We start from the raw sequence: 15640 nt of genomic DNA, 5'->3' as shown, positions 1-15640 counted from the left end.
AAGCTGAGAGAGAACTCGGCAATCTCAAGGTCCTGCAGCCCGTCAATGTAGGGAGAGAACACCACCTCAAAATTTAAGCTAATCTGGACATATTTAAAGCACTAGCCAATAGAGAATTGCATTTCATCTCACAACCTATCTGGGCACGATGATATGGAGAAGGGACCTATTGTATGTTCAAGAGACTGAGGAACAATATGTTCAATCCGTGTCTGCGGTGTGCAGACCTAAGGATATTTGGGCCCCACTACGGGACTACCTATCAACCACTCGAGAAAGTGAAGACGAGACCATCTCCTGAGCTCTCCAATGTTCTGCCCGATGAGCCTGCCTGTAGAACTCTTAGTGTAACTATAAAGCGCCATGCACGGGTCCCTGTGAAACTTGATGATGATGAACCCTTATTTGCACGAATATTGCTTATCAAAATTACTGTGCTTGTTATGTAACTTAGTTTGGGTGGCAGGGGGGACAAGTTCTTGGGGAATTAATACTTTATATTGGGAAGTGTAATGTTTCATAACCAATCTTATCTAGGGCAGGCACTGAAAGATCGTTGAGGGGGTCTTTAAGAAGTCAATATTCAATGAACGATGGACACATTCAAGCCCGACCCACACACGTATATTATGATCTCTGTTGTATAATCTCTGTACACACTTGCTCTTTCTTTTTGCACTTACTGTTATTTTGGCTTAAAATTTCAATAAAAAGATGTTAAAAAAATAAATAAAAAGAATTTGAGATTCATGAATGTCACAGATGAGTTTGTGTTAAAAGGCTGTAGTGAACCCGACGGAGGGAAGGCAAGCATTCAAAAGGGGTCTGAGCCCGGAAGAGTGGGATTCAGGGGTGAGAAGCCATTGCCCCACCGACAAGTGAATGCAACGGAGAAATCTTTTGAATACAAGCCAGGGTGAACCCGACAGAGGGAGGCTGATATTCGATAGGGGTCATAGCCCGGAAGAGGTGACCCAGGGCTGAAGAAATATCATCTCAAGTACAATCAGGAAGGAACTTTTGTTTATTATTTTGATCCCATCAAAGCCTCGGAAGCATGGAACTTACCTACCGAAGGTCCTGATATTGCAAAGAACTTTTTTGGTGGATCTGAGCCCAGAAGAGGGGGATCCAGGGGTGAGAAGGCTTTGCCCAGTGTACAAACAGAAAGGTACTTTTGTTTTTTATTTTGGAATACATGAGCTCCTCGGAGGCAAGCGAAAAGAGACTTAGACCAAAGGCTGTGATAGCTGAGAGTGGAACTGTTGGCTCGTGCTGGGAAAGCTCAAGCGTCTGCTGTGCTCAAGAGTCCTGCCTTGTCCCGTGCTCAAAACGTGGGGAAGAGAGAACCCAACTACCGCATCCTGACTTATTATTTGTGTACACTTCTTTCTTACGAACCTTATCCCACACTCTTTGTTTGTATTTAGCGTAAGTATAGGTTTTTCTTAGTATAGGCCTGTTTATTTTGACAAGACGGCACTAGAACTGCCTTATTATTTGATGGTTGTAGCTTGCTCCCATCTTAGATTAAGGTTTAGATTCGTTGTTTTTCCAACCTGCATATACAGTTTAATAAACAACCTTGAACTGTGATCACTTGTGTCTGTCTTTACTGTTGCCACCATGAATTCCTTACGGAGTGCAATAGTAATTTTGTGAATTGATACTGCTATCCACTTTTCTTTGTGTGCAGTTTTTCAGGCAACATCTTTTATGTTAAACTTCTGAATTATTCCATCCATTAGCCAATAGTCCCCTAGATGTATAAACGCAATTGGAGATTAGGAGCATATGCGTTGGGATTATCTCTTGGTTGGCATCTTTGGCAAAAAACTTAAATAAAAAAATGGATGCAAAAGATGCTCCGGTGGGAAATCGAGTTAGCAGCGTCCATGGCTCAGCAGGATTTGTTATTGTGTTGGGTTCATACGACAGACCCTTATAATTCCACACTGGAAATCGGAGAACCGAGATGATTGCTTGCTAATTGGTAAGGCATATTGCATGCAAAGAGATATTATTGAACGAGCTGGATATGTGTCAACATATCTGGATTTCTGAAAGCATGTGGAGGCACATCTTCTTTCGTTAATATTATTCACCTTGAATATCATTTTGTAAACCTAATATCTGTGAATGGATTTCTTAATTTGTTTTGAAGAAGACACCAAAAATAGAAAAGGAAAAAAACAAAGAACAATGCATGTGATGGTTCCATACTACATCCCAAAAGGCCCTATGAAAAGAGAAGAGCAGGCAGTACTACACTCTGATTAAGAAGGTTGATCTTGCCTATGACACTTCAGTCATCCACTTTTATTTTTATTATAATTGGTATATATTGAGTGCAGACCTATATTCAGGAAGCAACAGTGTTTTTACAATTGCCAGAGGAAGTATATGGTGAGGGAAGCAGAGAAACCAGGGAGCTGGGAGCTAACTGGGAAGGAGACTGAAGAGGGCAGGTAGTTTGGTAGCAAGGGATCTTCAAGCAATTTGGGGAGGAAAGCTGAATACCCTGTCTCATGTAGGGCGGAGAGTGGAATGTGTGTGAACCTAGGTATTAGGGAGGAGCCATGTGACAGTGGCTCCTGAATCAGGGTACTGGGTTCTACAGCATCAACAGTAACAATTCTATTCGACTGTGCTGCATAGAGCATATGGCCATATGCACGTACCTTATATGTAGGGATATGCACATGGAGTGGGACAGCGGAGAGAAGTGTGAGATTAGACAGAATGGCAGGGGGAAGAAGAGATGTGTTTGTGCCTTCACACTGTACAGGTGTGCATAATTCACACTTCTAGTTCCTTCAAGTGTTACATGCATCCTAATGTCTTGCAACATTCCACTGCAGATCTGTGAGAAATTATGTTCAGCATTCTGGAATTTAATGTACTTATTTTCTTGATTGCACAGCACCACTAGGTTTAGCTCATATGGTATGTTATGTTACTTGGCATTTATATAGCACCCTATATATCATTGATGTGATCTCAAAGCGCTGGTAGGTTAAATGCCCTCGGGAACCGCAGTTCTGGTCAGCAGAGAGACAGTGTCGTAGGGTGAGTGGGTGCACCAGTTATGTGTGCAGCTGATGTACACATCTTAAGAATTATTGTCCCAAAGTTATTGTTGAACAGTGACATATCATTTCACATCAGACTGTCTTTGAACTGATGGAATTCCCCTAGATTGACTTGCAGGCTCCCACAGTATTGCCGCTCATCTCGCCGAAAGGATATTATTTCTCCAAATCTAAATAGGTATGGCTACAATTGGAGGAAAGATGGTCCTATGGGATGAATAAAGTGTATGTAAATCCAGGAATAAGAAGAGTAGAGAATGCAGCCTCTCCAAACCTTCTGGGAGTAATAAGCATGTCTTTGGAGAGGTGAAACACTTTTTCAGGGACACACAATAGTGGGAGTCAGCATTGAGAATGTACTTTTGTGTTAATCGTGTTAAATTTTTTCACTGAAGCACTTTAATACTCCAAGTCTCCAAACTCTGCAGGTAACTCCACTGTCCATATCTCCAGAGCCTAACAGCTGGCCAATGGCACTTTAAGGTAGCAGCGGCCGTAAGGAGCTTGTTGACATGTTAAAACACACTTTTCTTGGAAATATTGCATATGTGCAGCATGTTTTTTCCATTAAAAAATAAAACGTTAGCAGTTGGGACCAAGAGAAAAGAGCAGAGCAAAAGTAACATGTAGGTAATTGGGGATGGAGGATTGGAAGGGATGCATTGCGGTACGGGACGTTGTAGGGAATGGATGAGACCCCACACCTCTACATATTACAGGACCTTTTACAGGGAATCAGAAATGATCCTGTGATACTATGGCTGTGTTTTCGAGACGTTTACATAAAAGGCAGCATTTTTTAGCTGTTATTTTCTGAGTCACTTTGACTTATGTGTACGCACGCATTCCAGAGCACCATTTACAGGTTACCAAAGAGCGCGTAGCCCCACATAGCCTTGCTATGTATTTGTAGCAAGTACATGGGTACGTACACTGGAAGAGTGGAGGAGTAGGAAAAAAGAACAATGCGTTCTAGGTGCTAGTGAAACGAATTCACTAGTGCAAGCATCAACAAAACAAGGTGCTGGAGGAACAATGGGAATGGGATTAAAGGGCATAGAACACACATGAAAATGTTCAAAGTCTGCATGAAATGTTGACCCCGCTGTGCTGTGGCAACAGTGCCTAGATATGAAGAAAAGCAGCAAGTGAGGTTTTCGGCCTTGTCCGGATACTCTAGATAACCCCCCCAGCAGGTGAAAGAATCCCAATGGAACCAAACTAATGAAAGTAAAATGGTCAGGTTACTATTGATGTATAGTATAGTAATGAAATAAAACTCAATATGTACTATGTTGATCTAATGCTTATAAAAGGTTGGTGTATCGGATACAGTTGTGTTCTCCTTTTTAACCTCACACCTTTTTAAGGATATAGGTGCCATGTGTACATTTTCAGTGTGATTAATATTAAAAAAGGACTATTACTTTTTTTAACATCCACAATGGATGTAATATGAACATTTGGATAAATGTTTGTAATAAGTCTTTCAGTAGTGTGAGATTCAGAGAACTCCTTTCCTGAGGCTTCAGTAGAAACTCCTCTAGCCAATTGGTTCTGCAGCAGAGTGCATTAAAATTGCCATCACTCATGCATCACTGGAAAGGATTCATCGCGCAGCACTGACCAAGCTCAACACGATGGGCACCAACCACATTAAGATCCAGGGCCAGGATGTAGGTCCCCAGTGAGAGCTGCAATAGCCACACCTTCCCGTACCGGAAGGAGATGATTCAGTATGTCATGGTGCCTACCATAGCCAAACAACCAGTAGGCATTAATGGGTTCTCCTGCACATAAAAGTCAATTCCATCAAAATCAAGGTGAAATATGCCATAGACAAATGCAACGAGATACATTTATTTATGTACTAGGGCCTTCTAAAAAAGGTGATTTGCAAACTGCAGGCAACACAGAATGATTTGTGGCCTTTTGATGCCCATTACGTTTCTGATTGATTTTAAGATTCTCTGTAACACTCGGATAGTTCTCTCAAGCACTGGCCCCTAGTTTTAGGTGAGATGATTCTAAAAAATACTCCCCTCTAAGGCTGTTACATTCCACTTCAGCAAACTCGCTTACCCCCTCCTTAAAATCTGACTAAATAGCATGGTCAGGAAAGGTCTTGGAAAGGCGAGATACTTTTTCTGGAACTCAGTTGGGTCAGATTTAAGATTTTAACCTAGTTGACTGAAGATCAGGCACATTTTTAAAACTCTTCAACATGGCTTCCCCCCTGGGATTGACCTAAAAATCAGTTCTCATGGGCACTCTACAGTTTCACCTAACCTGTTTAGCATTATAAAACACTACTGCTGCACTTTGAAATGTGTGCGTTGGATACCCTGAGATGCATTTGTGATTTATTCTGTTGGCATATTTTTGAATTATTTTCATTCTCTCTTCTTTTCTAGGCTTTTCAGTGATGTTCTTCTTTCAAATTCTGAGAAGCCGCAGTTCAAGGTAGAGTATATATTATAACCAATTTCTGTAGTGAAAGGGGTTGCTTGTCAAAGGAAAGCCGGGCCCGGAGCGGGCACCTGTCCCAACATGTACAACTGTGCAGTAAGGCAGACAGTCAGACATTCAAGAGCTAAGTACAATCAACTATTTGATGATAATCATTGCAAAGATGCAAATATGCTATTTCCTGTCCTGACACTTGTTGGGGCATGATTTGCATGTGTCGGTCATGATTCTTTAGGTTTAAATACTCTCTTCTGGCAACCTCTGCTTGAAAGTGAAAGGTTTGAAGAATATAACCCTCTGTGTGACGAATCCAGGGAATCTGTCCCTTCTCCCCAAGGGGGAGGCACCCCCTTTGGCACTTGGAAGGGGAACCTGCTCCACTTAACACCCCCTAGGGGACGGGGCAAGCAGGATTTCAGTGGGGGTGACCCTCCCACCCACTTAAGAGACAAAGAATTCCTGGGTAAAGCTGTTTCAATACCTCCCTTTAAGTCTGTTTCCCAAATATTTGTTGGATATATGGGGGTTGAGCTGTAACATTATGTGCATGGCCCTTTAAAGGTGACTGGCTTGCTTTCTGACCTAGTTCTGTTAATACCCATCTTTGAAAAAAGAGACCAATGGTGTCTCCCCTCCCACCCCAAAAACCAAGTTAAAAGGCCAGAACCCATTCAGAATAAGTCCAGCCTGAAGGTAAAAAACGGTTGCTGAGTAGTCAGAGTGGAGTGAATTGATTTTTGGCTGGGGAGCCTTCAATGAGTATCTGTTTTCTCATTGTTAAGGCAGAGACTGTTAATTGCCATCCAGTTTTGGATTATTGCGTAGATTTGATTGATCATAGTTGTATACTGGTCATAGTTACCAGTGATGGGGATGAGGATCTGGGTGTCCTCGGCAAAATTAGTGTAGATGACACCCATGGCAACTAGAGCTGCAAGCTTAGTGTACGCATTGTATAACGTAGGTGAAAAGCAGGATCCTTGCGGGACTCCATGTGGTACTGGGAGGGGGTCTGCGGCCTCTTTGCAGATGGAGACACAGGATGTTCGATAGGCAAAAGAAGGATTTGACCCAAGCGGTGGCTTCCTGTGAGAACTGGAAATCCTTAGCTAGTGTAGCACATAGTTTGTCATGATTGACTCTGTCGAATGCAGCGGACAAATCTAACAGCAGAAGAATGCATAGTCTGCCGGCGTCTCTTATGGAGTCAATCTGGATTTTAAGATCCAGAAGTGCCGTTTCGGTGATGTGATTAGGACGAAAACCAGATTGTCGAGCTCCTAGTAGGTGGTTTTGTTCAAGGTGAGATTGAATTTGAGAATAGGCTATTTTATTGATTATTTTAAGCAGAAGGGGAGAGTAGTTATGGGATGACAGTTAGTGGGGATTGTCGCATCCAAGGATGTTTTTTTTTAGGAGCGGGGTAACCCAAACTTCCTTGATGCTGGTAGGGACTGTGTTTGTACTGAAAGAGGCATTAACACATTTGGTGATGATGGGTGAGAGTGTGGGGGGCCCACAATTTGACTAGATGTGCTGGAAAGCTGTCTCCTTTACAGTTGAAGGGTTTTAATTTGGAGATGGTGTCTAGCACTTGGTCTTGGCTTACTGGGGTGAATTTGAATTGGGTATTGGTATTATCGCTGTTTCTATCAATGGTAGGTGGGGGGTGTTTTTTGTTCGCCAATAGTATATTATAGGTGCCGATTTTAGTTTGAAGTACTTCGATTTTAGAGGCTAGAGCATTCTTTATGATTGTACACCATGCTTTACTCGAGTTAATCTACTTGGAGGGTGGGATGGGGTTTTCCAGCTCTCTGAGTATTGTGAAGAGCTTTATGAGCTATGATTGCTGCTTTGTAAGTTTGGTTTTCTTTTAAGAATGCCTTGGTAGTGTTTGTGGTACAGATTTATTATGGATATGTTACATGGACCTTTTGTTGTGCCTGAATGTTAAGAGTTCATCATTGAACCAGAAATGTGAGCGTTTGTCTGGGCAACGCGTTTTGGTTGTAAGTGGGGCTAGGGAATCAATGGTAGTTGTTAGGGCTTTGTTGTAGATTGTCTACAAGACAGCTGGGGTTGTCGCTCGGGAGGGTGTTCGAGGAGAGGGCGTCCTCCAGAATAGGGGTGAGGCTATCTGCTGTCAGTTTTCGGATGTTTCTTGTCTCAACCGTATCCATTTTACTAGGTGTGAGGTGGAGTTTCGCGTAGTTGGAGAGAGTGAAACTAATAAGATAGTGGTCTGTCCAGTTAACTGGTTCAATGGAGTCTATGGAGATAGAAGTATTTAGCGTGAGTATCCAATCTAATACTCTGCCCTTTATGTTGAGAAGGGGCATCGACTAACTGATCGAAGTTCATATCTGTGAGCCAGGCCTGGAAGGCATTAGCTTTGTGGTCTTGTTTGTCATTGAAAGCTAAGTTAATATCGCCAAGGATTATGAACTTGGTATTGGGTTTGAGGTGGGGGTAAGGAGAAGTGGGATATCTGATTCAGGGTGGGTGTTATTATTGGGTGCTCTGTAGATGACCAAAATATTAAAAGGAGTTTTCGGGTTTGTTGTGAGTTGAACAAAGAGTAATTCGTAACCTTCTATAGAGTCAAGTGGGCAGGATCGGAGTTGCAAGTTGGTTGTGCTATTATAGCCACTCCAACTCCCTGTGCATTGCGTTTATCGGTCCTTGTAATATTGTATCCTGGTGGTATGGCCAGTGCTAGTAGAGGGCCTGTGGCTTGGTGTACCCAGGTTTCAGTTACAACTAATAGATCCAATTGTTGGTCTAGGAAAAGGTCATGGGTCACAATGGCATGGGCTCCAAGTGATCGTACATTTAGTAGTGCACCTTTGATGCTATGAGGAGGCTGTGGGATGGAGTGAGGGGGGACTGTGGGCTTAGACTGTGGGATCATGGGCAGCGTGCATCGTTCAAGTGAAGAATTGTGGTGCACTGTTGATTTGTAAGGTTGGGGTATGGGGATAGCCTGGATTGTTTCTTTTTTGGATGGGCTAGGTGGTCATTGCTTTGGCATTTGTGTGTAACAGGAGGCTTTTAGGGTGAGAATGGTAGTGTTGTAGTGAGAGGTGCGTGATCGCAGTCTATTTAGCCTGGCGGTTCCCTGAATGGGGCACAAAGTAATGGGTGAGGCTGATGCAGGTCTGGAACTTGGTGTTGTGTGCTGGTCCTCAGAGTTGTTGGGGGTGGTGTAACCGTCTGAATTTGGCGATGTCTTACTAGGAGCGTTTCAAGTCAGCACAGACTTGTTGCTTCTATTCGCACCCTGAGTGCTACTCTGGGCCAGAGTGACTTGAAATGGGGAGGTTTTGGGCAGGAATGGAGTGGGGCGGGGGATAGGATGGTGACGATGACATCCCAGTCTGGCGAGACCGGTGACCATTGGGATGAATGTGCCTTGTGAACATTGTAGTGCGTTATCTATAAATCTGAATGGGCTCCTATTGGCAAAGCTTGGTGGGTCCATCACTAAATGAGTTACTGTAGTGATAGCGGTGTACAGTTTACGTTAATACAATACAGTTGGTGGCACGTTAAACAGGCAAACAGTCTGTGTAATGGGAGCAGTGCGAATATTGGTACAGTGTAAGTAAAACACATTGGTGCGATACAAGCTTGCCAGAGTATTCTTGGTACAGGGTATAAGTGTCTAGGTGCAATAACTAGGCATGATAGGTATTGGCTTAATCACACGTGGCGCTCATCATATTCTAAAGAAGTGCAATGTAGGGTGAAGCATTAAAGTACAAGCATGACACAAGGACTGTCCTGCATTCAGCATTAGTGCAGAGGTCAAATACTTTCCAAAACAGTGGTTAGTGCATTGTGCCTATAAGGCCAAGGTAGCAAGATAGGTGCTCATGTTCTCGAGGCAGCGGGCATCTTCACTGTACAACGGTGGTGTGCGCAACATGTGCATATGTGGATGAGCGTAGCAACATGATTCTATTGGAAGGTAGGAGGGTGTACACTTCAAATTGCGGGGGTAGCGTACAGCGGTTCCTCATATGGCTCTCGTTTGGGGCTTGCTACTGTACTGCTAAGAGTTCAGAGTAGCTAGTTTTCTATGGGGGATAGGAAGCTGCCCAAGTCGGGAGTACAGATTGTTAGATCAGAGCCGAAGGAGGCCACACTACGGTTTCTTGGGATACTTTGGTGGGCAGATGGAGATAGCGTTGTGGTGTGCGACAATCCCAGATCTGCAGATTGTTAATAAGCAATGGAGCGGCAGTCCAAGTTGGGATGGGGCAAAGTACGGGCACTGCACATGCCAGTGCAGTAAGTGCAGCAGTAAAAAACTTGCAAAGGGGTGGTGGTGTAGGTTGTAGACAAGATGATTATGGCATAGTTGAGACAAAAGTGGGCAAAAGTACAAGGACAGTACCTTATAGCTGATGAGTTCTCTGTTTCTCCCGGCTCCGACAGGCTCGGGACAGGCACCTTAGTTAGGTGCCTTTGTTCAGAGGCCGGCGTTCGCCATCTGATTGGTTCTTGATCTATGCTGAGGACAATCCTGGTGCAGGCTACGATGATCAGGCCTGAGGGTGGAGAGGGTGTGCTTTACAAATGCATGGAGGCCCTCTTAGAAGGGTGGTTTTTCGGAAAATCTTATCTGGCAATGTGCAAGCAACATAAGAAAACAACGTTGCCTTGTGAAATCAGATTTTTAGATGGAGTGGAATAAGGAAGCCGATGCTACTAGGGAAAAGCACTGTCCGCCTCACTTGAATAGTATGATCAGCTGGGCACGCTGATTATTCAGAGTAGCTTACCTTCGGAGAGGTATATTTCTGAGGCTTGTGGAATCTGCTTAGATCACATGCTGTGCATAGGCCCGCATCTAGTGGAAGCTGCGGAGTATTACAGTTTGTTTTTCGAAATTCGAAAAGGGGCGTCGAACTAGGGCGTGCCAGTGTGACGTCCCATGTACCCATGATCCCTCACGCGTGTAGGACCCTCAGATAGTTTTTTTCCACCATACTAGTCAGATGCATGTTGCAGAGTTCCCTTGCCAATTATACCTAAATATTGTTAAAAACTTTCCCCGTTATCTTCCATCCTACGCCGAAGATCGATGTCAGCAAAGATCGAGGGAACCAACTGTCGAAAACTACACGACGGACCTTGGGCCTTGGAAGGCCTGTGGCCTCGGTCCGGACCTTGGGCCTTGGAAGGCCTGTGGCCTCGGTCCGGGCCTTGAAAGGCCTCTGGCCTCAGCCCTCTACAAGCATGGAGAGTGGGGGGTGGTCATAACTTTCCCACATTTATTTCCTACATATACACAGCCCGCTGCCATATTTACACATATGGAGAGTACTCCTTTCAAATTCTGCCCTAAGTGTAACAGGAAGTTTCCCTGGGTAGATGAGCACAATACGTGCAATCTGTGTCTCCCAAGATACCATCCTGAGGCTATGTGTCGAGCTTGTAAGCTCTTCAAGCCAAAGACACTTAAGGACCGCTCAACGAAGCGCTGGGCCCACTACGCCAGGCAGCTAGAGGCCATGGACGTCAAAGGGTCATTCAGCGATGGCAGCAACGCCGCCGTATCGGACAGCGAGGGCAGAGGGGTGACTTCAGACACCCAGGCGCAAGCCCCCGACCACAGAGGACTGGCCAGCGGCCCAGTTATGGGGACAACACCCGGCGGCAGAAGCGCAACCCACACCACTTCCTCTAAACACATCAGCCCCAGCCGTGACTCGACGCACGTGTCGAGCGATCGGCAACGGAAGGCACCAAGAGAGCAGTCCAACGATTCTGTGTCCTCTGGGCGTTCCCGTTCGCCACATAACAAAGACCAACCGCCTGCGGTTGGAAAAGGTGCCGTACTCCCAATACTTCCAGAGGTTCCATCGTCAGAAGACGATTCCGACCTCTATGCTCCCAAGTCAAAGCGTGTACGTCTACTGCCGAGATTCGGCGCCCTCCTTCTACTACCTCCGGACCTCGACGCGATGCGTCAAAACCCTCGGAAACCCCTAAAACCTCCGGAAAACATTCCCCACGGGAAGGGGGATAAACAACACAAGAAACCTTCAGAACACCATAAGGAAAGACAGAAGGCTCCTAAGGTGATAGAGAAACGCAAGGTCCCCGACACTACTCCTAAGAGTACAATTGTCGCTCCCACTCCTCATGATATGGGCATGAATGAGGAACCAGAACAGGAGAGGTTTATTCCCATTTCCAAGGAATGGAACTCGACTGACATTGATAGGGTGATGAGAAGGATGTCTTTTTGCAGACTTCTATGAGAAAGACCCAAACTATTTCCATAGCTATGCCAACACACCAGCTACCTCTTCCCCTCTGGGGTCCAAGGAGTCTCAACCCCCTATTAAGAGGCTACGCTCTGAGGCTCCGGCGCAGGGATTGGTTTCAGACCCTTTGCTAATTGAACCTTACCTTCCAGAGTAATATGGAGAGGAGACAGAAACACATATGCTGGAAGACCAGACAGGGGTTTCTTATTATGGGGATGACGAGGACCAGGAAGAGGAACAGGAGGATGAGACAGAAGCCTACAGTCTTGACTCCCCAATTCCTAGGGACCCCCGGTGAATGACTCACCAATTGATTATCAGCCACTCCTCAATGAGGTGCTAGCTAAAGCAGCAGCTCATTTTCAAATAAACATACAAGGTGTCCAAGAAGATAGGGATTTCGCAGAAGAAATCCTAGGGGACAAGAGAGCCATTACCCAGGCTATCCCAATATTAAAATAAATCCAGCGTAGAATTGATCCCTTGCTGGTAACCCCAAACCTTACTCGTGAGGTGAATCCACGAGTGGAAAAAGTATTCCGGGCCGCACCCTCCGATCCCATGTACATAAGGGGTCAATTAAAACCTGACTCCCTGGTAGTAACAACCACCAGAAAGAGGGCAGGTACACCATTAGCTTCTCCAGAAGCTCCCCCCGATAGGGAGAGCAAAAAAAATATGCTCTGGGTGGGAAAGTTGCCTCCACGCCAGCCTATCGGGCACGTATTGCTAACAGTACCATTCTTTTAGCAAGCTATAACTGCCATCAATGGGAAGAAGTAGCTGCTCTAGTAGCCTCTGCACCTGAACAACTAAAAGGCCATTTGGCCCAAATTGCAGCAGACGGAAGGTCTGTATCTGGATGCATCCTCAAGACAAATTTTGATGCAGCAGATAATGCTGGCAGATTGATAGCTGAAGGCACAGTAATAAAGAGGCACGCTTGGCTAAGGCAGTCGGGGTTCAAACCTGAGACCCAAACCACACTTATAGACATGCCAGTAGAGCCGAACGTTCTATTCGGCAGGGCAGTGGAAGAGGCACTAAAGACAGCTAAAGATGAGTATGAGACCCTAAAATCTCTTGGCCAACTCACAAATAAACCCCCAGGTCAGAGGGGAAATAATAGTTTTCGTCACTTTCGCGGGCAAAGCTCCCAGAGGGGTTCCAACTACTACCAAAATCAAGGAACCTCATGGGGCAACAATTAGTTCCAAACATCACAGGGATTCACCAGAATGCCAGCGCAGGGGCCGCACTAGGGGTAGAGGCAGCCCCGCCAGAGGTGGTACGCCACCTAGTAAACAGTGACGTTCTGCTTCGGGTCCCCTCCCATGCATCCCCTGTATAGGGGCGCATTTCCACCTTCACCCACGCTTGGGAGGCTATAACTTTGGACAGATGGGTGCTGTCCGCAGGATACTGTATGGAAATATTAGTGTGCCCCCATGACCATCCTCCAAGACAGAAGGTACACTCGTTGGAGCACCAGAAAATCCTTCTTGAGGAGATTGCCACTCTACTTGCAAAGGACGCCATAGAACTCGTTCCGGGCAACCAGGTAAACAGGGATATTAATTCAACCTACTTTCTTGTGCCAAAAGAAGATCTAACATTGCGCCAGGTATTAGATTTACGCCCTGCAAACAAGTATGTCAAGCCACAATAATTCTGCATGACTACACTCCAAGAGGTAATCCCCCTACTATCGACCTCCTCTTCCAATTGGGCTTCTCAATCAACAGGAAATGCTACCTCATGTCAGAAAAAATACAATCTGAGGGTCCTACACACGTGAGGGATCATGGGTACATGGGACGTCACACTAGGGATAGTATTACTGGCACGCCCTAGTTCGACGCCTCTTTTCGAACTGTAATACTCTGCAGCTTCCACTAGATGTCGGCCTATGCACATCATATGAATCTAAGCAGATACAAGCATCAGAAATACGATTACAGTGAGTAATGTATCATATATATATATATATATATATATATATATATCAGAAAGGGGAAGTAATTGCTTTCTCTCCCAGAAGGGATGGCACACAATAGAATCCAGTCGAACTCCAGCAGATGGCTCCTTTTTAAAGATTCACCAAACACGGCTGTAAAGTCCTTAAAGTGTCCAGTATATTCAGGATGATTAAAATAAAAAACATGGTACAACGCATTTCACATCATCCTTGCTGCTTGATCACGTACAAATAAGTGCATTAGAGAATTCAAACATATATACAGACAGTCAGTCTCTATGGTAGCTTCAGCATATTGTCCTTTTTTGCTTTTGGTCCACTGAATTCACAGTGCATTAGCTTGAAAGGCTTCTTGAAGGATGTGGCCATTTTGGAGTGCAGTTGAGCCAACACATATTCACTAGAATTCAACTATGATGCTCATCTTGCAACTCATGCCTTTCACTTATATTGAATGAATATTTCATGACATAAATGCACAGTGCTTACATCTTTGCGTTGGTCTCAAGCTGTGCGTTATGTCAGGGAAAGAGTATTATGTATCAACATTTTAATAAAGTGCATAGTGCATCCTTTTACGTTGTAAACAATCAGATCTTACAAATAAGATAGATATTTGGTTTTGATTCCAAAGACATTCCAATTCTGAACAATATCTAAAGTGCAACATGCTTATTGTAAACATTCAATTAATATATATAAAAACACATACACCTTCAAGGTTGTAGCACTACAATAACTTTGAGGAATGCATGTAAACAGGATCCAAGCACTCAAGACCTTGCTACTTTTGGTTACAAATAGTTTTTATTCAATATGAAAGTGCATCACAACAACAAACAGGGTGAACATCAGTTGTATATTCACCCACATGACAACCAAGTCATTAAAAACGCTCACCAATCTTCCGCTCGTTCTCTCTAGCTTCCTCAGGCAGTTTGTATCCATTTTTGCGGATGACACCATAGTGTTAAGAGCCAGCCTGAGCGGCATGCTCCTCCCCCCTAAAGCCTGTGCACATTGCCATCACATGATCTTCTAATTGTATGCTATTGCACGAAAATAATGCCACCATTTTAAAGTGGCTAAGTCCTAATAGACATAAGGTTTAATAATCCAATATGCACCCAATGGTGCTTGTTGGTAATGTCAGCGGGATAATCGGGGCTGAGCACATCCGCCCTCCTAGCTTCTGTTACAAATTTTAAAATAAAGTTAATTTAGTTGTTTAAGTGTGCCAGTGGGCAATGGTATTTATTGGTGTATAATGGTATAACAGCACAAGGTCAAACGCCCCAAGGGGCAGTGTTTAAATAAGCTCTTCAGACAAACAGCGGTATGCAATCTATTCTCTATATGTGACTGCATGTAATATAGGCAAAGTTTAATTCAAATGCAATACCGAACTTGGCCACAAGATGGCTACTTCGTATTGCCAAGACTCTTATCATTTCCAATAGCATACAGCCACATTTTCTGTTTCAAATTAATCGAAATGCTTTAGATTTTTATAAAAGCAAACTCGATAACAACAGCAGCATTTCCAGTTTGTCATTGTAATGCTGATAGATTGTCAAATTACGTTACATAAAGTGCAAATGCATGTTCATATCTCCTTTGTTCACATAGAACGGCCAATGCCTGTACTCCATTAGGCAACAGACATTGTTCTACAGTGCAAGTGCATTATCGGTATTAGGAACTCAACAGCATTCACAATAAGCAAGTGTGACACTAATAGATTATAAAAATGTGTTACAATAAATGCATATGCATGTTCATATCTCCTTTGTTCACATAGGGCGGCCAATGCCTAT

The 15640-nt window shown here is 44.3% G+C and overlaps 1 protein-coding gene across 4 annotated transcripts in view; it reads left to right on the top strand.

Moving 5' to 3' along the window:
- The window catches only part of PXK (PX domain containing serine/threonine kinase like), a 917751-nt gene that overhangs the window by 773020 nt on the left and 129091 nt on the right, over nt 1–15640 (top strand). For all 4 annotated transcript variants that reach the window (XM_069643765.1, XM_069643764.1, XM_069643767.1 and 1 more), the window contains exon 13: nt 5507–5555. In XM_069643765.1, coding sequence (XP_069499866.1) covers nt 5507–5555 — 49 coding nt within the window. The remainder of the gene's footprint in view (nt 1–5506; nt 5556–15640) is intronic.

The sequence above is a fragment of the Ambystoma mexicanum genome, chromosome 2p (genome assembly GCF_040938575.1).
Source record: "Ambystoma mexicanum isolate Mex_15411 chromosome 2p, UKY_AmexF1_1, whole genome shotgun sequence".
Taxonomy (NCBI): Eukaryota; Metazoa; Chordata; class Amphibia; order Caudata; family Ambystomatidae; genus Ambystoma; species Ambystoma mexicanum.
This window is presented reverse-complemented; position numbering and strand designations above follow the sequence as displayed.